The sequence below is a fragment of the Scyliorhinus torazame genome, chromosome 12 (genome assembly GCF_047496885.1).
Source record: "Scyliorhinus torazame isolate Kashiwa2021f chromosome 12, sScyTor2.1, whole genome shotgun sequence".
Lineage (NCBI taxonomy): Eukaryota > Metazoa > Chordata > Chondrichthyes > Carcharhiniformes > Scyliorhinidae > Scyliorhinus > Scyliorhinus torazame.
In genome coordinates this window covers 228,140,275-228,163,100 of record NC_092718.1, presented here as the reverse complement: position 1 = coordinate 228,163,100, position 22,826 = coordinate 228,140,275, and the positions used below count along the sequence as shown (strand labels likewise).

The following is a 22,826-nucleotide window of genomic DNA, read 5'->3' as shown; positions in this document are numbered from 1 at the left end:
TTTCCTCCCACAGTCCAAAGATGTGCAGGTTAGGTGGATTGGCCATGATAAATTGCCCTTAGTGTCCAAAATTGCCCTTAGTATTGGGTGGGGTTACTGGGTTATGGGGATAGGGTGGAGGTGTTGACCTTGGGTGGGGTGCTCTTTCCAAGAGCCGGTGCAGACTCGATGGGCCGAATGGCCTCCTTCTGCACTGTAAATTCTATGAAAACTCTAACGGCCTATATTGACAGTGCTGGGAACTTTCGTTCTGTGTTTGAAGCAACATAGATCCTTGGTGTGTCTATTGTGATGAAAGATTTTTTTAAATATCTTTTAGGATTATATTGGTACCTGTGTAGATAAAGAAAGCTCTGTGTGCATGCATGCGTGTGTGTTGAGGGTTAATTAGCCAGGGGGAAGGTTACTACAGACAGGTTGTTAGTGAGGATTAACAAGTAAAAGGTTGGGTTAAAGCATTTGTAATGAGAGGCTGTGGTGAGTTTGAGTTACAAGTTGAAATGTGCATTGTGAGATAAGTGGGAAACATGGTTTGAGTGTTGAATTTCAAAAGGGAGAGGTGACAAGGAACATTTACAACTTACAGAAGTTGCATGAGTAAACAGAGGAGGCGATATTAAATTTTACTGACCCAAAAGTGGAGGCAAAATAGAAAACATGAAAAAATTTGATATTTGGAGAAGTTGAGTTCAAAGAGATGTTTCAGGACAATAGAGCCGGAGATGGGGGGGGAAAATAGATAATTAAAGACGGATATTTAACGGAGTGGTGTGGTTGTGGGTGAAAGCCCGAAGGACCAACTCCTTTGTGAGCTGTTGTAAAAGTTTTGAATTGGAGGCAGCCACCCAATGTTAAGCCAGAAGAGTCTTTGCTTTTGAAAACGTTTGTTTCTGGACCTCCTTTTGAAATTCATAGAAACATAGAAAATAGGAGCAGGAGGAGGCCATTCGGCCCTTCAAGCCTACTCCATCATTCATTATGATCATAGCTGATCATCCAACTCAGTAATCTATTCCTGCTTTCCCTCCATACCCTTTAATCCCTTTAACCCCAAGTGCTGCATCTAAATTCTTCTTGAAAAATTACTTTGTTTTGGTCTCAACTGCCTTCTGCGGTAGCAGATTCCAGTCTCACCGCTCCCTGGGTGAGAAAGTTATCCTCATCGGAGTCCGAAATGGTTCTCCCTGTATCCTGAGACCACACTCCCCCACCATTGGGAACATCAGAGTGAAAGTGTTTGAGAAGTTGTGTGGTACATCTTTATTAAAATGACAACAATTCCTTGACTTGGGTAGTATTACTGGATTATTATTGGTAAAAATCTATAATGGGTTAGTTTACTAAAACTAACAGCAAAAAGGTAGTTTACCTGTGTACCTTTCACCAAGCAGAATTTTTGGCAGGTTGCTTTGTAAGACTGTTTTAACGGTGTACCTTTAATCTTAACTGGCTTAACTATTTTTTAATAAAACTTATTTTTGTTAATTCTAAAGGTATTACTGGAGTTCTTTTGGGGTCAATAGCTCCTCCTCATTTTTACAATTTAAAAAATGGTTGATGATCAGTGAGACATTTATTGTCCATTGAGGGTGCAGTTAAGAGTCAACCACATTGCTGTGAGCCTGGAGTTACGTGTAGGCCAGACCAGGTAAGGACAGCAGATTTCCTTCCCTAAAGGACATTAGTGAACCAGATGGTCTTTGACGACAATCGGGATTGGTTTCATGGTCATCATTACATGTTTTGTTCCAGATTTTTATTATTGAATTCAAATTTCACCATCTGCAGTGGCGGGATTCGAACCCAGGACCCCAGAGCATTACCCTGGGTTTCTGGTTTACTAGTCCAGTGACAATACCACTATGCCACCACCTCCCCATGAGGTAAGGACCATCACTGATTTTAATAAAGAGTGAAGAACAGCATGCCAATAGCAGCACCAAACATACCTAAAAATGAAGTTGGAACCTCGTTAAGCCATGAAACAGTAGTACAAACATGCCATACAGCAGGAGCATCATGATATATAGACTGTGTGCACATGTTTCTGTGCCTTTGTTATTCATTCATGGGATATAGGCCAGCATTTATTGCCCAAACCTAACTTCCCTTGAATTGAGAACATTTAAGAGTCAACCACATTGCTGTGGGCTTGGAGTCACATGTAGGCCAGACCGGGTAAGGACGGCAGATTTCCTTCCCTAAAGGGCATTAGTGAACCAGCTAAGTCTTTATAACAATCGACAATGGTTTCATGGTTATCATGAGACTTTTACTTCCAGATATTTATTGAACTCATATTTCCTGCCTTTGTGGGATTCGAACCGGGGTCTCTAGTGTTATCCTGGTCTCTGGGTAACTAGTCCAGTGACTCCCCGAATGTAGGTGCATATTTCCACTCTCAGCATGGTCCATTTAGACACAAATATTCTTCCTGCCCCCTCTTTCTCCCTTTCGCACAGTCTTCTGAAGGGGCAAATTAGGAGAAAAGAATGCATCCTAGTTTGGGTATAAATTTTGGAAAATTCATCATCAAGGCAGTTAAATAAGCACCAGGAACTTTTTTTAAAAATTAATTCGCGGGATGTGGGCATCGTTAGCTAGGTCGCATTTATTTTCCATCCCTAATTGCTCTTGAAGAGGGCAGTGACTGGGTGATTCAAAGGATGTGATTGCACTGGAGGGGGTGCAGAGGAGATTCATCAGGATGTTGCCTAGGATGGAACTTTTAAGTTATAAAGAGAGGTTGGATAGGCTTGGATTGTTTTCGCTGGAGCCGAGAAGACTGAGGGACAAACTGATTGAGATGTACAAGATTATGAGGGGCATGGACAGGGTGGATAGGGAACAGCTGTTCTCCTCAGTTGGAAGGGTTGGTTACGAGGGGACACATTTTTAAGGTGAGGGACAGGAGGTTTGGGGGAGGATTTGAGGATAACCTTTTTTACTCAGAGGGTGGTGACGGTCTGGAATACACTGCTTGGAAGGGTGATGGAGGCGGATTGCCTCACAGCCTTTAAAAAGTACCTGGATGAGCACTTGGCACGTCATAAGGGGCAGCACGGTAGCATTGTGGATAGCACAATTGCTTCACAGCTCCAGGGTCCCAGGTTCGATTCCGGCTTGGGTCACTGTCTGTGCAGAGTCTGCACATCCTCCCCGTGTGTGCGTGGGTTTCCTCCGGGTGCTCCGGTTTCCTCCCACAGTCCAAAGATGTGCAGGTTAGGTGGATTGGCCATGATAAATTGCCGAGTGTCCAAAATTGCCCTTAGTGTTGGGTGGGGTTACTGGGTTATGGGGATGGGGTGGAGGTGTTGACCTTGGGTAGGGTGCCCTTTCCAAGGGCCGGTGCAGACTCGATGGGCCAAATGGCCTCCTTCTGCACTGTAAATTCTATGATCTATGATAACATTCAAGGCTATGGGCCAAATGCTGGCAAATGGGATTCGGTAGGTAAGTCAGGTGTCTTTCGTGTGTAGGTGCAGACTTGATGGACCGAAGGGCCTCTTATGCACTGTATTTTCTGATTTTCTGTGATTCAACAACCAATGCTGTATTCTGGTCACCAGAAAGTCTAGGTTATAATTTCTCAAAACATCACTACATTTTCTAAATATTCTTCTTTATGACTGTCACATCATTCACGTTATGTCCTTTTATCAAGTAGTATTCTTAGCAACACTCACCTGTACCACCAAAGTAACAGAATCAATCCATGCATAGTATTTCAACACTGTTCAATATGGAATTAGCTAAACAATCAGACACAAGCTGAAACAGACAAACCTATAGCACATCACACACAACAGCAACAAAATGCAATGAGCCTACCTGCTGATGCCTGCTGTTGGAGAAGGTATACTGAATGGCATGACCTGGGTATCGGTTAGCTTCTGCACCAAAGGGGCCTTGACCTGCGGGGTAACCTGAACTTGACATTTTTGGACAATCAGTCATTCGAATGCTGACTAGGAATCAAGCCACCATTTGATCATGTTCCTCGGAAACCACCTGAGAAAAAAATGCAAGAAAGATAATATGACAACACTGGTCCTGGCAACACCATTTCACTCGTTTTCCCAACATACCATCAAAAGGAACCAAATTTCCTCTATTATATATTTCAGGCTCCGATTGCCAGCAAAGACATTTCTTACATACATTTAATGATTCAATATTCGATTCTGGTGCAGCATGTTAAACAACCAGCTTACACCTGATATTTCCGACAGTAGATTTGATGTTCTCACTAGCACTACTTTGGTAGCTTTGGCTTAGCTCAGTTGGCTAGACAGCTAGTTCATGATGCAGAGTGAGACCAGCAGCGCGGGTTCAATTCCCGTAACGGCTGAGGTTATTCATGAAGGCCCTGGCTTCTCAACCTTGTCCCTCGCCTGAAGTGCGGCGATCCTCAGGTTAAATCACCACCAGTCAGCTCTCCCCCTCAAGGGTCATCTGGAACTACGCCAATTTTACTTTTACTTACCTGTTTAAGCAGGTAGAACTGATCAAGAGTACAAAGGCATGGCACAGTTGCAATTAATTGTAAAGCAGAAGTTGAGGAGTTTCCTACCAATGGCAATCCTTCACAAGTCTGGACACCCATCTTCAGATTCAGGTAATAATATTCATGCAGTTGTCTAGATTTGATAAGCAATTTGACCAGTTGACTGTAGAAATCACTATCCCACCAAGACAGACATGCGCCTCTCATATTAAACACAAGTTGTGTTGCTGTTTCAGCTCCCCCTCCCATTTCAGTGAAGCTGTAATTATCTGACTTTGTAACACACACAGTACAGTGCATTTAAATGGTTAATGTAACTGGGTGTATAACAATTGGAATTATTTCAACAGGTTTTGAAGAGTTGCTATGGACAGGTGGGGGTTTAATTTAAAACAGCCCTGATTTCTTCTCTTACCACCCATTTGTAAACAGAAAGGTGCTTTTGATTTTTGATTTTCCTTTTTATAAGTGGTGGCATGTTTTTCCCAAACCTTCAGTTTTAGAGGATCCAATCACCTATTGATAACACCACAGCAAAGTCTAAAAATCAGAAGGTCAGTTTATTTCCCCCACACACAAATGTGGGGAGGGGATGTCACTGCGTGACCCCCGGTCATTCACACAATAAAATGGGGATAAGGGAAGGAAAGAGGTACAGGACAAACACCACAAACAAAATAAGAATTATTTTATAAATTTCAAGTCCAGAATCAAAAGTCCAATGGCGTATTTCTTAAAGAGGTTAGCAGGCTGAAGCTGATGCAACGTAATCCAGTTTAACAGTTGCACTAACTTTCACAATGGCAGAAGCACATAGAGTTAGATGAATTCATCTTGCAGTAGGCAGGGGCGTTTGTGCATTTCCTTAGATTTGATTTCCACAGTAATCAGGGGCATTTGTGTTTCTTTAGAGATAACGAGGCTATGTGATTTTTTGCAGACTAGAGATTTCTTGTGTGTGTCACAGGCAGCCATGGCTTCCGTCAGTGTAGCATCTTCGTCCATTATATTTTTCTTAAAAGAAAAGTAATCCTATAAAGTAGCTGGGATGAAATAGATATATATTTTGGAGACAATGGAAATCAGGGGGAAACTCTCCTCCTGTTGGGAGTCATGCCTAGCACAAAGGAAGATGGTTGTTGGAGGTTAGTCACCTCAGCTCTAAGACATCACTGAGGAGTTCTTTAGGGTAATGTCCAGAGCTATTTCATCAATGGTCTTCCTTCCATCATATGAACATGCAAACAAGGAGTAGGAGCAGTTCATTTGGCCCCTCGAGCTTGCTCCACCACTTAAGATGATCATGGCTGACCTGATTGTAACCTCAAATCTGCATCCTGTCTGCCCGATAATATATTCCCCCCTTGCTTACCAAGAATCCATCTACCTCAAAAATATTTGAAGACTCTGCTTCCACAGCCTTTTCAGAGTTCCAAAGACTCACAACCCTCAGAAAATTCATTTCTCCTCACTGCTGTTTCAAATGAATGAACCCCCTTAGTTCTAAACAGTGGCCCCAAGTTCTATATTCTTCCACAACAGCAAACATCCTCTCCACATCCAGTCTGTCAAGACCCCTCAGGATCTTATATGTTTCAATCAAGTCACCTCTTACTCTTCTGAACTCCTGTGGATACAAGCCTAGCCTGTTCAACCTTTCCTCACAAGTCAACCCACTCATTCCAGCAAATTAGTTTGGTTAATCTTCACTAAATTGTTCCAACACATTTACATTCTTCCTTAAATAAGATGACCAATACTGTACACGGTATTCCAGATGTGGCCTTTGCGATTCATGCACTAAGACACCCAGATCACTCTGCATCTCAGAGTTTGCAGTCTCTCACAATTTAGACAATATACTTCGCTTTAACCTTCCTGCCAAAACAATAATCATATTTTCTCACATTATACTGCATGTGCCAGATCTTTGCCCACTCTGAACATATCTATAACTTTCTTGTAGCCTCCTTATGTCCTCTTTACAATTTACTTTCCTACCTGTGTCATCAGCAAATTTGACAACCATCCCTTCATCCAAGTAATTTACATAAATTGTAAACAGTTACGGTCCCAGCGCGGATCTCTGCGACGCACCCTCGTTAGTTTGTCAACCTGAAAAAGATCCATTCATGCCAACTCCCTGCAAGCCAGCCAATCTTCTATCCAAGCCAATAAGTTACTCTATATAACATGAGCTTTTATTTTCCACAAAAACCTTTGATGTGACACCTTATCAAATACCTTCTAGAAATCTAAGGACGTCACAGCCACAGGTTCCCCTTTATCCACAGCACATGTTTCTTCCTCAAAGAACTCCAATAAGTTGTTTAAACATGATTTCCCAGGTACAAAACCATGTTCACTCGACCTGATTACCTTGAACTTATCCAAGTGCCCTGCTATTGCTTCTTTAATATTTGCTTCCTAAATATTCCCTATGAAAGATGTTAAGCTAACTGACGGTTGTTTCCCACCTTCTGTCTTCCCCCTTTTTGAATAAAGGAGTTACATTTGCTATCTTCAAAGCTAATGGGGCCGTCGCCTAATCTAGGGAGTTTCCAAAAATTATAACCAATGCATCAATTATCTCACTAGCCACTTCTTCTTAAATGCGAAGATGAAGGCCATCAGGACTCAGGCATTTGTCAGCCTGCAGTTCGAACAACTTGCGCAGTACTACTGCTCTGGTGATTGTAAATGGATTCCCTTCCATTTCCTGAATTATAATTGTTTCTGGTCAGGAGTGGGGATGTTCGCTGATGATTGCACAGTGTTCAGCACCATTCGCAACTCCATGCCCAGATGCAGCAAGACCTACACAAGATCAAAACTTGGGATGACAAATAGCAAGTAACATTTGCGCCACACAAGTGTCAGGCCATAATCATCTCCAACAAGAGAGAAACTAACCGTCACCCCATGACATTCAATGGCATTACCATCGCTGAATCCCCACAATCAATATCCTGGGGGTTACCATTGATCAGAAACTGAACTGGAAAAGCCATAGAAATATTGTGCTACGGGAGCAGGTCAGAGGCTGGGAATCCTGCGGCGAGTAACTCCTGACTCCCCAAGAGTGCACAAACATTAAAAACAGCAGCAAAATAAGGTCGGGAGGGGAGGGGTGAATGGTAAAAAGGCTAAATTAATGGCTTCTTACTTAAGTGCATGTAGCATTTGGCACAAAATAAATGAATTCACATCACAAATTGAGGTTAATGGGTATGATCTTATAGCCATTACAGAGATGTGGTTACAAGGAGGTCAAAGCTAGGAACGGAATATTCGGAAGTACATGACTTTTTGGAAGGACAGGCAAGAAGGAAAGGGTGGTGGGGTAGCTTTGTTAGTACGAGATGGAATAAGTATAACAGCAAAAAATGATCTTGTATCGGAAGATGTAGAATCCAAATGGATGGAGATGAGGGAAAGCAATGGGAAAACAACACTGGTGGGAGTATCTACTGGCCCCGTTAACAGTAGCTATACTGTAGTACGGAGAATAAATCAAACGATAAAAAGGACATGTAAAAAAGGCAGTACATTACCAATGCCTGATTTTAATCGGTGTGTGTATTGGGAAAACCAAATTGGCATAGGTAGAATTCATAGTCTATTCAGGACAGTTTCCTAGAACAATATATTGTGGGTCCAACCAGAAATTAGGCTATATTGGATCTGCGTAATGAGGTAGATTTGGTCATTTGGGCGGCACGGTAGCACAGTGGTTAGCACTGTTGCTTCACCGTGCCAGGGTCCCGGGTTCGAATCCCGACGTCGGTCATTGTCTGTGCGGAGTCTGCACGTTTTACCCGTGCCTGTGTGGGTTTCCTCCGGGTGCTCCGGTTTCCTCCCACAAATCCTGAAAGACGGGCTGTTAGGTGAATTGGACATTCTGAATTCTCCGTCAGTGTACCCAAACAGGCACCGGAGTGTGGCAACTAGGAGCTTTTTACAGTAACTTCATTGCAGTGTTAATGCAAGCCTACTTGAGACACTAATAAAGATTGTTTTTAATCAATCTCAGAGGAATAGATCCCCGAGGAAACAGTGACCATAACATGATAGAATTTAGCATTCAGTCGAGTGAAAAACGTGGGTCAGAAACAACTGTACTTAAGTTAAATAAGGGTAATTACAAAGGAATGAGGACAGAGTTGGTTGGAATGGACTGAGAAAGGAGTTTAGCAGAAAAGACGGTTGATCAGCAATAGCAGACTTTTCTGAAAATAGTTCATGACTCGCAACAAAGATATTGCCCAGTGAGGAAAAAGGATTCTAGGAAGGGGTAAATCAACCATGGTTAACCAAGGAAGTTAAAGATAGTATTAAGCTAACAAAAAAAAATTACGGGGGCAGCACGGTGGCGCATTGGTTAGCAGTGTTGCCTCACAACGCCGAGGACCCGGATTCGATCCCCACCCCGGGTCACTGTTCGTGTGGAGTTTCCACATTCTCCCCGTGTCTGCGTGGGTCTCACCCCCCACAACCCAAAAAGATGTGTAGGGTAGGTGAATTAGCCATGCTAAATTGCCCATTAATTGGAAAAAAGAATTGGGTACTCTAAATTTATTTTTAAAAATAAGAAAAAAAAAACATACAAGTGGCAAAGATTACTGGTAAACCAGGGGATTGGGAAAGTTTTAAAAACCAACAAAATAGGACAAAACAAAATAAAGAGAGAGAAGATAAACTGTGAGGGTAAACTTGCAAGTATTATAAAAGCGGACAGTAAGAGCTTCTTTAAATAGATAAAAAGAAAGAGAGGCAAAGTGAACGTAGACACCTTAGAGAATGAGACTGGGGAAATAATAATGGTGAACCAGGAATGGCAGAGGCGTTAAAGGAATACTTTGCGTCAGTCTTCACAGTATAAGACACTAATAACATTCCAAAAATACTAAATCATCAAGGAGCAAAAGTGGTGGAGGAAATAAACACAATAATTATCACTTGAGAAAAGTACTGGGAAACTAATGGAGCGAAAGGCCAAGTCCCCTGAACCTGATTGATTGTATCCTCGGATAGTAAACAAAGTAACTACAGAGATGTTCATGAACTGGTAGTAATCTTACAAGAATCCTTAAATTCTAGGAAAGTCCCAGAGAATTGGAAAACTGCCAATGTAACACCCTTATTCAAAACGGGAGGAAAAAAAAAAATCAGTCCAGTTAGCCTATCTGTTATTGGGAAAATGTTAGAATCCAATATAAAGGATGTAATAGCAGAACATTTAAAAATACGTGATATAATCAAACAGAGTAAGCATGGCTTCATTATGAGGAAATCATGCCTGCCAAATTTATCCAGATTCTTTGAGGTAGGAATGAGCAGGATAGATAATGGAGAACCAGTAGATGTAATAAGGGCAGCACGGTAACACAGTGGTTAGTACTGTGGTTTCACAGTGCCAGAGTCCCAGGTTTGATTCCCTGCTGGGTCACTGTCTGTGCGGAGTCTGCACGTTCTCCCCGTGTCTGCGTGGGTTTCCTCCGGGTGCCCCGGTTTCCTCCCACAGTCCGTGCAGGTTAGGTGGATTGGCCATGCTAAATTGCCCTTAGCGTCCAAAAAAGGTTAGGAGTTCTTGGGTTATGGGGATAGGGTGGAAGTGAGGGCTTAAGTGGGTCTGTGCAGACTCGATGGGCCGAATGGCCTCCTTCTGCACTGTATGTTCTATAAACTTGGATTTCTAAAAAGCGTTCGATAAGGCAGTCATTTTCAAACTCAGGGTCGTGACCCACGAACGACTCACTTTTAGAGTAAAATTTCAAAATATTAGGAAAAGTCTTAGAAACTCCCAAGAAACAGAAATGGAATTTGATTACTCATTGAGTGAAATAGTTGACCCTCTTCCTGACAAAAGTTTCTAAATGAACAGAAGGCAAACTTTATAATCGCAGAAAAACTTTAGCACATTTCACATTTATTTTTAAAAAGCAGTATAACACTGTAAAACCAAGACATCAACTGGGCAATTAACGTGGTACATGCAGCACACTGAGTTCGAATATATTAGAGTAAGGTATTCCCACTCAAGATGGAACAAGCAGCACTCGCAGCTAAATGTAACAACTAGAATTTATATGACTTCTTTGCACAGAAAACTTCCTAAAGTGCTACTTAGAGTAGTCTCAGCAACATGGTCGCTGAGTCAAAAGAGTAGATATTAAGAGGGTCAAAAAAAAAAACGTTGGTCAGAGGCGATTTATAAAATGGGTCTTACGGAAGGAGAGAGATAGTGGGGTTGGGGGAAAAAGGCCAGAGCATTGGGTCTTTTTGTTTGAAGATACACCAGTGGAGAAAATAAGGGGGGCTGCACAAAGGACCAGATTCAAAAGAAACAAGGACTGGAGATAGGGGGTGGGAAGGGAAAGAAAGGTAATAAAGAGAAATGCAGTGGTGAGGTACAGCTGATAGCATCGCATACATATAGACATTGGCTTCACCTCTGCAAATGACCTTGCATAATGAGGAATAGCCGTGTCCAGCTAGATCTTTTAGGGTGCCAGAAGCAATGGTGGAAAATGGGAAGATAAACTATTGTTGGAGATGCTCCGACTACAATTAGATTGGTTACTGTAGAAATAAGTGAACTTAGTCCCAGCAAATTGGACAAGAGGAGAGATGTTGAAGAAAGATGCATGTCGAAGACTGAAATCTTCCCGGTGATTCTGAAAGGAAGAGGAGCAGAGCTGGAGGGACTGCTGATCAAGCATGCCCAAAGCAAATTCCGCTACTTGGGGATCCAAATTGCTCATGACTAGACACGGATCCAAAATGGAACCTGACCAGTCTGGTGGAGGAAGTTAAAAAGGACCCGTAGAGGTGGGACACACTCCCACTCTCCCTATTGGGGAGGGTGCAGACAATTAAGATGAGTGAAGTAACCAGAAACAGAATGGGTGAGAATGGAGGAGAGTTCCCTCTGAGCCCATGACACAACAGCACTCCCATCCCCACCAGCGAAACACTCAATAAGCCCGGTGGTAGTAGCCACACTCTAGGCCTGGAACCAAATTAGACAACATTTTGGTCTGACCGAAATGTTCACCATGGCCCCCATCTGCAGCAACCATAGGTTTGTGCCAGCCACGATGGACGCCACCTTTAATAGGTGAAGACAGGACGGGGGGATGCTGACAGTTAGGGACATCTACATGGGACAACAGACTATCGACGTTAGAGGAACTGACAGAAAGGTTACAACTGCCCAACGGGAACAAGCTCTGACACTTACAAGTAAAAAACCTTCCTCTGCAAGGAGACAACAAGATACCCACAGACACCGAGACATTCAATTCAATGCTAGAGGAAATGTTGGACTTGGGCAACCTGGGTAGGGGGAACAACGGGGACCTATATGGGCGACTGTTAGAGGGGGCACACACCCCGCTGGATGAGACCTGGGAGAAATGGGAGGAAAAACTAGGGTGGGGATTCTTGAGCGAAGCACTGAACAGGGCCAACTCCACATCCACATCCACCAAGCTAAGCCTAATGCAGCTGAAAGTGGTGCACAGACCACACCCAACTAGAACTTGAATGAGCAGGTTCTTCTCAGAGGTGGAGGACAAACGTGAACCATGCCAGGGAGGCCAACCACACCCAGATGTTCTGGGCATTCCCCAAACTTGTCAGGTTCTGGACAGCCTTCTTTGAAACAATGACCAAAGTTGTGGGGGTGAGGGTGGAGTCGTGCCGGCTCCTCAGAGGGGCCGAAAAAGCGGCAAAGAATAAGGAGAGGCAAGTGGAAGAGGGGGGGGGGAAGAGCAGAAATAGCCAGGGCAGATGAGAGCAAGGCCGCGGAGAAAGGAGCGACAGCAGGATCAAAGGTCCCAGGTCAGAACCGGGGCAAGCACATGCCAAACTAATCCTGTATGGGGAGGGGCACCCCCCAGATGGAAACATGTAAAGAACTTAAACCCTGAAAATATATAATACAGAATGCGACACAAACAAAATATTTAAACAGTTTGGGGGGGTTGAAGGGGGGGGGGGGGGGTTTAGTTGATATTGGTGTGATGGAGGGAGGGGGAGGTTTGTAAACTTTATTTTAAAAATTGTTAAAATCTCAATTAAAATCTTTTTTAAAAGATGCATTTCTAGTCAACTGTATGAAAGGCTGTAGTGAGGCTGCACAAAGAGAAGCTGCAATCTCTGAGAAAACTCTTATGGTTGTTTCGGTGATGTGAATGTGGCAGAAATCGGACTTAAATCTTTAAACAGAGAGCTTCAGGAGAGATATGAACATATTTGGCAGCACAATATGTTTAAGGACATAAGAGGACAAGGAAGATTGGAAATCAGGGTGGATTTTTGGAGGAAAAGTGAGATGATGACAACTTTCAAAGAGAGGAGGATAAGGGACATTGGAGTGCAGAAGCACAGCTGGGACCGGTTTGGTTTGAACATCAAGGACAAGGTAGTAACAGGTGATGTATTTTTTATCTTAGTGACTATCTACCTTGCACTTGTACAATCAGAGAATGGTTATAGCACAGAAGGAAACCATTCAGCCCATCGTGTCCATACAGATTCTCCACAAGAGCACTCGGCTGGTCCCACTCTCCAACCTTTTTTCCCTTCCCCTCCAATTCTTTCTCTTCAAATAATTAATTACCCAATACTCTTTTGAAAGCCGCAATTGTATTTGTCCCCACCACACCCAGGCATTGTATTCTGCATCCTAACTACTTGCTGCATAAAAATGACTTTCCTCCTCCTGTCTTTGTTCCTGCAGTTCTTGTGAATTAATGTTTCCTTCTGGGTCAACTTCTTCCAACTGAACTGAAACTGCTTTTTTTTGTGAGTGTGTGTGTGCCGTGATGCTAGGCAGCAGCATACATATGCAAGTTGGCCCCACCTCTGTAAATTACATTATATAATCAGAAATAGTTTTCCAACATTAAGAGCTGTAAAACCTCATTAAAAATGCAGGTAAAACCCGCTTCAGACTGCTGTCTCCACTGTAAAATGAAAAAGTTTTTAACTCGCCCTTCTGCCAATTGAAATAGTTTCCCACTATCTACCCACTCTGTCTATATCCTTCATGATTTGGAACACTTGGATCAAGTCTCCTCTCAACTTTCTTTTACCTATTGAGAACATCCTCAGCTTCTCTAATCCACCCTCATAATTGACATCACGCCCTCCAACCATTCTTGTAATATTTCCTCAGCATCTAGAAACAGTGTTCCCGAAAGGTTCACCATAATCTCGTTGGCTTTTGTACTGCTTGTCTCTATCTGTGAAACCCAGTATACCGTGTGCCTCTTTAACCTTCTCCACAATCTACTCTGCTAACGTCGACAATTCGTAGCCCCCTTCTGCTCCTGCAGCCCCTTTAGAATGGTGTCCATAATTCCTTCACTCTTCCTCCCAAAATATATCACTTATCTGCATTAAAGTTCAGCTGCCACATTAATTCCACCAGCCTGCCTACATCCTCTTGAGGTCAATCACTATTTTTCTCACAATACTCACAAGTTTTGTGTCAACAGATCCCAGTTGACATTACTACTGGACAAGTCAAATCCCAGGGTGGAACACGGCTTGATAGATCATAACTTTCATTTTTTGTTGAGATACTTGGAGGGCAGCTACTGAACAGATTTACCGAGACTGCTGATGAACCTTTAACATAAGAATAAAACATTAAACAAGAAAAGATGAACTATAATACACCAATCCTTCATCCCAACGATACCTTTACAGATATATACAGATTTGAAAGGATAACAAGTGACAAAATCCAGCTTATACTCTAATCATAGAATTTACAGTGCAGAAGTAGGCCATTCGGCCCATCGAGTCTGCACCGGCTCTTGGAAAGAGCACCCTACCCAAGGTCAACACCTCCACCCTATCCCCATAACCCAGTAACCCCACCCAACACTAAGGGCAATTTATCACGGCCAATCCACCTAACCTGCACATCTTTGGACTGTGGGAGGAAACCGGAGCACCCGGAGGAAACCCACGCACAGACAGTGACCCAAGCCGGAATCGAACCTGGGACCCTGGAGCTGTGAAGCAATTGTGCTATCCACAATGCCACCGTGCTGCCCCAAAATGTTCTAATGTTCACAGTAAGTATACAGTCTGTGTAAACCAATCGGTAAACTGCGGTCAAGCACACCACACTGTGAAACCAAGTGGCAGATGCCACCCAAAACAACTTCTATGGATTTATCATCAACTCCCCACAGGTTGGCACACTGCGAGCCAACTAGTCTGAACAGAACTCTATCACGAGGGTTTCCAATATCCGCTCTCTAAGAACACGCCTTGGAACTGTCTCCCAAACGACGCTTTCTTTCTGACACCTTCACCACGGATCCACGTCCAAGGTTTCATCCTCTCCTTCCGACGTTCCTCTCCCGTGAATGGCCACATGCATTTAAGCTTTGCCTTCCATATGCTCTCTCACATATTCAGCTGTACCAACAGAACAACACTGTTTCTCAGGCATATTTATCTCAGGTCTGCTTCCTGCAGCTTTTTCACTTTAAACTTAGAGCCTCCCTCTGCTCCTCATTTAAAAAAAAAATTTAGAGTACCCAATTCATTTTTTCCAATTAAGGGGCAATTCAGCGTGACCAATCCACCTACCCTGCACATCTTTGGCTTGTGGGGGCGAATCCCACGCAAACACGGAGAGAATGTGCAAACTCCACACGGACAGTGACCCAGAGCCGGGATCAAACCTGGGACCTCGGCACCATGAAGCAGCAATGCTAACCACTGCGCCACCGTGCTGCCATAGCTCCTCATTCTTAATGTGGAGATGCAGGCGTTGGACTGGGGTGGGCACAGTAAGAAGTCTTACAACACCAGGTTAAAGTCCAACAGGTTTATTTGGAATCACTAGCTTTTGGAGTAGCTCCTTCATCAGGTGAGTCGCCTGATGAAGGAGCTGCGCTCTGAAAGCACGTGACTCCAAATAAACCTGTTGGACTTTAACCTCATTCTTAACTTCACTGAACAGGATTTGTTCAAGATCCCCGTCCTTGTTCTGAGATGAATGTAGAAATTGTTGTGTGTTATATTTGTGACAGTAATGTTATTAAAAAAACCCTGGTTTAAAATACGTAAAATACAATGTGTCTACTAAAGCTGTAATTAAGGGGTCATAAAAGGTCAGGCAATCATTGTTTTTAACCATTTACTTGTTTACAGAGAGATGGTTCATTCTTTTGATTGCAGGTGATTTCCCTGTAGATAATTTATGAGGGAGTGGTGTTTAGTCCTATTTAAGTAGGTCATGGGACACATTAGTGAGATACAAATAATGTATGTCTGTAGTTTTGCTGTCTGCTAGAAGATTTGAAGTTGTCCAGCAGTTTGCCATAGGATTTCAGTCTGACAAGGCAGAAAGATTTTCACGTTATTCCTGAAAGCATCTCCAAAATCTTCAACAGAGGATCTGGGTTGCTTTGTTGGAATATATACAGTGGAGGTGTAGTGAGATAAAGATTTTCCCTTTTATTTAAGAACTTTTAACTGTTAATTGTAAAGCCATTTCTTTGATGTTAATGTGGTTAATTCCATGTTTAAATTAAAGTAGGTTTTATCAGAGTTATCACTCCTGGGGTGAAGTATCCTTTCCTCTGTTTTACAAATTGAAAATTATTTGGGGTTTCTCGTCCGGCATCCTAACAAATGCTGGGATCTGGTCCAGTATCCTGACAGTTCCTTGTCCTGGCTATCTTGGGCGTTTTTTCTGTTTGTCCATGGTTTTTGGAACCAGATTATTCAATTTGGGACTTGCTCTCTGTCCCTTTTCATAGCCTGCCTGTTCCAGCAGTTTTTGTGAACTGGTGTTTCTTCTGGGTCACCTTCTTCCAACTGAACTCAAACTTCTTTTCGGTCTCTGTGGGTCCTCAGCAACAGCGTAGTTTCATTCCTACTTTAAGAGTTGTAAAACCGGATTAAAAATGCAGGTATTCAAATGGCTTCAGACCTCCTGTCTTCATTGTAAAATGAAAATAGATCCCAGTTTTCACCTCTTTAAACTACAATTAAAGAATATAAATTAAACTTAAATCGATACCTTATTCCCAATATCCACAAATACAACTTACTTCAATTAAAACAGTGGTTCTGTGGAACCTCACTTTCCCCCACTCTGAAAAACAACCATTCACCCTTACTCTGTTTCATGTCACTCTGTCAATCTTCTATATTCCATGCTGCCACAGTCCCTTTGATTCGATTGGTTTCACATTTGCTAACAAGTCTGTGAGGGGGCACTTTATACCTTTTCGGAAGTCCATGCACACATTACTCTCATCAATCCATTGTTATCGTATCCAAAAACTCAACCCGTAATAAATCCATGCTGGCTTTTCTTAATTAATCAACTTTTATCTAAGTGACTGTAGCACAGTGGTTAAGCACTGTTGCTTCACAGTGCCAGGGTCCCAGGTTCGATTCCCGGCTTGGCTCACTGTCTGTGTGGAGTCTGCACAGAGTTCTCCCCTTGTCTGCGTGGGTTTCCTCCAAGTTCTGAAAGACATGCTATTAGGTGAATCGGATATTCTGAATTCTCCCTCTGTGTACCCGTATAGGCGCTGGAATGTGGCGACTGGGGGATTTTCACAGTAACTTTCAAAAAAAATTTAGAGTACCCAATTCATTTTTCCAATTAAGGGGCAATTTAGCGTGGCCAATCCACCTACCCTGCACATCTTTGGGTTGTGGGGGTGAAACCCACGCAAACACGGGGAGAATGTGCAAACTCCAGACAGTGACCCAGAGCCGGGATCGAACCTGGGACCTCGGTGCCGTGAGACTGCAGTGCTAACCAGTGCGCCACCGTGCTGCCTATTTTCACAGTAACTTCATTGCTGTGTTAATGTAAGCCTGCTTGTGACAATAAAGATTATAAAAAATGTTTTACATTTTAATTTTACCCTAGAATATCGTTTCAAACCACTTTCCCACCTCAGGGGTAAAAATGACTGGCCTATAATTGCTGGACTTATCTTTACACCTTTTTTTGAACAAGGATGTCACATTTGCAATTTTACCATTCTCTGGCATCCCCCCTATCTAAGAGGATGGGAGATATGACCAGTGCCTCTGTAATTTCCACCCAAACGTACCTAGGTGTGCTCCAGCCCTGGTGATTTATTAAAGTACAGTCGCAATCTTTCTAGTACCTTCTCCTTCATTATTATTTTGGAAACATCTTCTTCCTTAGTAAAGACAGATGCAAAGTACTCAATTAGTTCCGCAGCCATGCTGTATGCTTCCTTGCATAAATTTCCTTTTTGGTTCCTAATTATTCCCACCTCTCAATTTACCACCCTTTTACGAGTTATATGCTGACAGAAGATTTTTGGATTCCTTTTTATATTAGTTACCTATCTCTTCTCAAACTCTCTCTTTGCTTCTCTGATTTCATTTTTCACTTTCCCTCTGAACTTTCAAAGTGTTGTTCTCACTTGTTTTACCAACTTGATATTTGTCATACTCTGATAAACCACCAGACCTGGAGCATACATCAGTAAATAGGGTGGAAATTACAGAGGCACTGGCCAAAATCTTTCAATTCTCCTCTGAGATACAAGGGTGGCACCAGAGAACTGGAGAATTGCGAATGTTACATCCTTGTTCAAAAAGGATTGTAAGGAGAAGCCCAGTAACGACAGGCCAGGCATTTTAACCTCTGAGGTCGGAAAGCTGTTATTTCTATCCTCGAATATCGTTTCCAACAGTCACTTGGATGAAAGTTGATTAATTAAGAAAAGCCAGCATGGATTTGTTAAGGGCAAATCATATTTAACTAAATTGGTTAAGTTTTTCTGCTTCATCTGATTATCTCTATCCTCATCCAGGGATCTCTGGTTTTGCTCAACATGGTTCCCCCTTATGGAAACATACCTCACCTGTACTCAAACTATTTCCATTGTTCCAGAGGTTTTGCCTGCCAATCTTTCATTCCAATTCATGTGGGCCAGATTCATTCTCACCCCACTGAACTTCCTCCAATCAAATATTCATACTCTGGATTACTCCATGTCCTTTTCCAGAGCTAACCTGTGCCTTATGATACTATAACTTGAACGTAGAACTAGAGGCCATTCGGCCCATCGAGTCTGCACCGCACTTCCACCTTATCCCCGTAACCCAATAACCCCATATAACCTTTTTTGGTCACTAAGGGCAATTTATCATGGCCAATCCACCTAACCTGCACGTCTTTGGACTGTGGGAGGAAACCGGAGGAAGCCCACGCACACGGGGAGAACGTGCAGACTCCGCACAGACAGTGACCGAACCCGGGAATCAAACCCGGGACCCTGGCGCTGTGAAGCAACAGTGCTAACCACTATGCTACCGTGCCACACTTGATCCATTTTTCACACCACAATCCGTAGAACAACTTCAGCAATGCCTCCTTTTTCGTTGGGCCTGAAACATCCTGATCATGAAATTTCTTCTGAGCACACTTCAGAAATTCTTCCCCTTCTCTTCTGTTAGATTGTTACTATGCCAATTTACATTAGGATAACTAAATTCCCCCATTATAACTGCTTGAGTTTTTTGCACCCCTCTACAATTCCCTTGCAAATTTGTTCCTCCAACTCCTTCCCACTAGCTGGTCATTTATAGAATACGCTCAGTATTGTAATGATACCATGACTGTTTCTTTGCCCTAAAGAAATTGAATTCTATCCGTGAGCCCTCTAGATCATTCAGTCACTCCAGCAATGAAAGAATTTTCTTCATCAATACTGCCACCCTATATTACCTAAAAACATTGTATCCAGAACATTTAGTACCCAGTTGTCATTTTTTGAGCCAGGTCTCTATTATTGGTAGGACATATTCTCGCTCGACTATCTGCACCTGGAACACATCAACCTTATTGCCATATTCCATAGATCTGATAAATATACACAGTAAACTTAAATTAGACGTTACTGCATTCCTTCTTAATCTGACCTAATTTAATGCCTTATTATTTCTTCTCTGGTTGTGGCATTGACCAGAATCTGAACTGGACAGGCCATATAAATACGGTGGCTAAAATAGATCAGAGGCTGGGAATTATCTGGAAAGTAACTCACCTCCTGACTACCAAAAGCATGTCCACCATCTACAAGGCACAAGTCAGGGAGTGTGATGGAACATTCTCTCCTCTTGCCCGGAGGGAGGGGGGGGCATTTGGACATGGACTGCTTCATTATCTGAACATATGGTGCTGATCATTGTGCAGTCATCTGCAAACATCCCCATTTCTGATCTTGTGTTGGAATGAAGGTGAGTGATGAAGCAGCTGAAGATGGTTGGGCCTAGGTCACTACCCTGAGGAACTCCTGCAGTGATGACCTGAAGCTGAGATGATTGACCTCCAACCACCACATCTTCCTTTGTGTCAGCTGACTCCAACCAGTGGCAACCGGTCTTTATCACCCTCTCAGGCAGTGCGTTCCAGACCATCACCATCATCTGGGTAAAAAGGTTTTTCCTCAAATCCTCCCGCCTTTCATACCTTAAATGTTCCATTCTAGGCAACATCCTGGTGAATCTCCTCTGCACCCCCTCCAGTGCAATGGCATTCTTCCGATAATGTGGCCACCAGAATTGCACACAGTACTCCAGCTGTGGCCTGACCAAAGTTCTATACAACTCCAATATGACCTCCCTGTTTGTGTAATATATGCCTCAATTGATGAAGGTGAGTATCCTATATGCCTTTTTCACCACCCTATGAACCTACCCTCCCTATGGACAAACACACCATGGTCCCTTTGTCCCTCAAACTTCCCAGTATCATACCAATCATTGAATACTTCCTTGTGAAACTACTCCTTCCTATGTATATCACCTCACACTTTTCAGGATTAAATTGCATCTGCCATTTATCTGCCCATTTGACCATCCTGGTGTTACGACACCGTGGGCGAGTGTGTGGTCAAATTCTAGCCCCACAGACCCGGATGTCCCAACACAAACGGATGAACCAATTATTTGTGTATTTTTCTGAGATTATTAACCCTTGACTGCTCCAATGAGTTACAGGCACCAGATTTAGAATTGATACATTAAAAAACTGTTACTTTCTAACAAGCAAAAAGATGAACATAATGGTAAGAATGGAACAATGGTCTGCTAATCTAACTGTTCCCCAAACCGAGTCCCACCCTCCATCCAGACACGCACAAGACAGATGGTAGGGGTGGGGAAGGGATTAAACATAACAGGGATTCAAAGGTGTGAGATGGTCATTTGCTGTCAAGGTAGCGGTATTTGTAGCCAGCGATCTTCTAATGGTGGTCTTCAACTAGAACCCAAAGGCTGTAGAATGCTCTGTGGTAAGTCACTTTCACTTTTAACAATTGGGATCTTCACACTGGGAAATCCCTCTGAGGCCAGCTCAGTCCTGACAGATTGACTTCCAGTCTCACCAAGACAATTTTGGAATTCTCTGCCTGAGAATTTAAACAAAGATTGTCCATCTGCTCTAGTCCTCGATCGCTTGTCTGCCATTTTTGCAGATCAAGCTTCACTTCCGGGGAACTCCCACAGGTTAAATGGACAGCAGAGAGGAAGATCAGTTTCAGCTCCCTAGCCTTCAATCCCAGGTTTAAACCTTTACAGGCCTGATAGGGATATAGTGCCTAAACCAGCTCCTGGTTGTATTTAAGGTCTGAACAGGGCTGAGGTCAAATGACCGCCTTTCTTCCAGGTTCTGAATGACTCCACCAATTGCAAGCGAGAACAGATGTCCCAGAATTTCTGATGTACGGACTTGGCAAACAGCCAATCAATCAGAATGATATCACGGGCTATGCCACAGAGCATCAAGGCGAGATCAGGGCTAGTACATTAGACCAGCAGTGTTTTCGGTTTGACCAAAGTCTGCAGGTTTTTAAACAAAATCTGTAATGTTGCAGAGACAGGGATTAGGAGAAACATGAAACAGACAAAGATTTAGCCAGTTTCTTACACCGGTTATATCTTCCTGTAACCCAAGACAATCAACCTCACTGTTAACCATCCAGCCAATCTTTGTGTCATCCGCAAACTTACTGATCCTACCCCCACATGGTCATCTATGTTGTTTATATAAATGGTGAATAATAGGGGACCCAGCACAGATCCCTGTGGTATGCACACTGGCTTCCAGTCACTAAAGCAGCCGTCTGTCATCATCCTCTGTCTCCTGCAGCTAAGCCAATTTTGAATCCACCTGATCAAATCACCCTGTATCCCATGTGCAATTTTCTTCTTTATAAGTCTCCCATGTGGGACCTTGTCAAATGCTTTGCTGAAATCCATATAAACAATATCAACTGCACTACCCTCATCTACACACTTAGTCATATGCTCAAAAAGTTCAATCAAATTTGTTAGGCATGACCTCCCTTTGACAAAGCTATGCAGGCTGTCCCTGATCAAGCCTCGCCAAATGGAGGCTGATTTTCTCCTTCAGAATGGTTTCCCTACCACTGACGTGAGACTCACTGGTCTGTAGTTCCTTGGCTTATCTCTACAACCTTTCTTAAATAGTGGGACCACATTAGCTGTTCTCCAGTCCTCTGGCACCTCCCCCGTGGCCAGAGAGGAATTAAATATTTGGGTCAGAACAAACATTAGGATCTGGAATGCATTGCCTGAGAGTGCTGGAGGCAGATACAATCAGAGTTTTCAAAAGGGAATTGGACAATTATTTGAAAATATTTTCAGGGCGATGGGGAAAAGGCGAGGGAGTCGGTGAGTTGCTCTTGCAGAGAACCAGCACAGGCGTGTCAAGCTGAAAGACTTCCTTTCATGCTGTAACCAATCTATGATTCTAAACATTCGAGATTAAGCTTCTTAAAACTTTTCATGTTCATTTATACATGAAATGTTGTTACTCGCTCTGCACTGGCACATTTTTATTCCACGACAGTGACCACAGCTGTGCAGAGCACTCAAAGCCTCAGACGATCTGGATTACCTTTCTATACTCTAACATCAACAGTGACAAGTCTCTTACTCCCAGGTCACTGTGTCAATTCTATGTCATTCAGCTTAAAGGTAGGTTGCAGCATTTTGCAGTAAATTTAATCTGCCACCTATTGATAACGAGGGAACGAGTAAGACCCATCAAGGATCAAAGTGGTCATTTGTATGTGGAGCTGGAAGATGTAGGTAGGGTTCTAAATGAATACTTTGCGTCAGTGTTCACTTGTGAGAGGGACAGTGTCATTATAGAAATCAGGGAGAAGAACTGTGATAAAATTAAAGAAATTAACATAGACAGAGAGGAGGTTCTGAGTGGTTTGGCAGGCTCAAAGGTAGACAAGTCTCCAAAGCC

At 43.0% G+C, this 22,826-nt stretch overlaps 1 protein-coding gene across 9 annotated transcripts in view; it reads right to left on the bottom strand.

Moving 5' to 3' along the window:
• Positions 1–22,826, bottom strand: part of ncor1 (nuclear receptor corepressor 1) — a 458,529-nt gene that overhangs the window by 426,941 nt on the left and 8,762 nt on the right. For 8 of the 9 annotated variants that reach the window (XM_072470035.1, XM_072470042.1, XM_072470044.1 and 5 more), the window contains exons 2-3: positions 13,997–14,146; positions 3,832–4,011 (exon numbers count right to left, since the gene is read on the bottom strand). In XM_072470035.1, the coding sequence (XP_072326136.1) occupies positions 3,832–3,957 (126 nt within the window). In that variant the 5' untranslated portion in view covers positions 3,958–4,011; positions 13,997–14,146. The remainder of the gene's footprint in view (positions 1–3,831; positions 4,012–13,996; positions 14,147–22,826) is intronic. The other variant, XM_072470036.1, reaches the window with a different exon arrangement.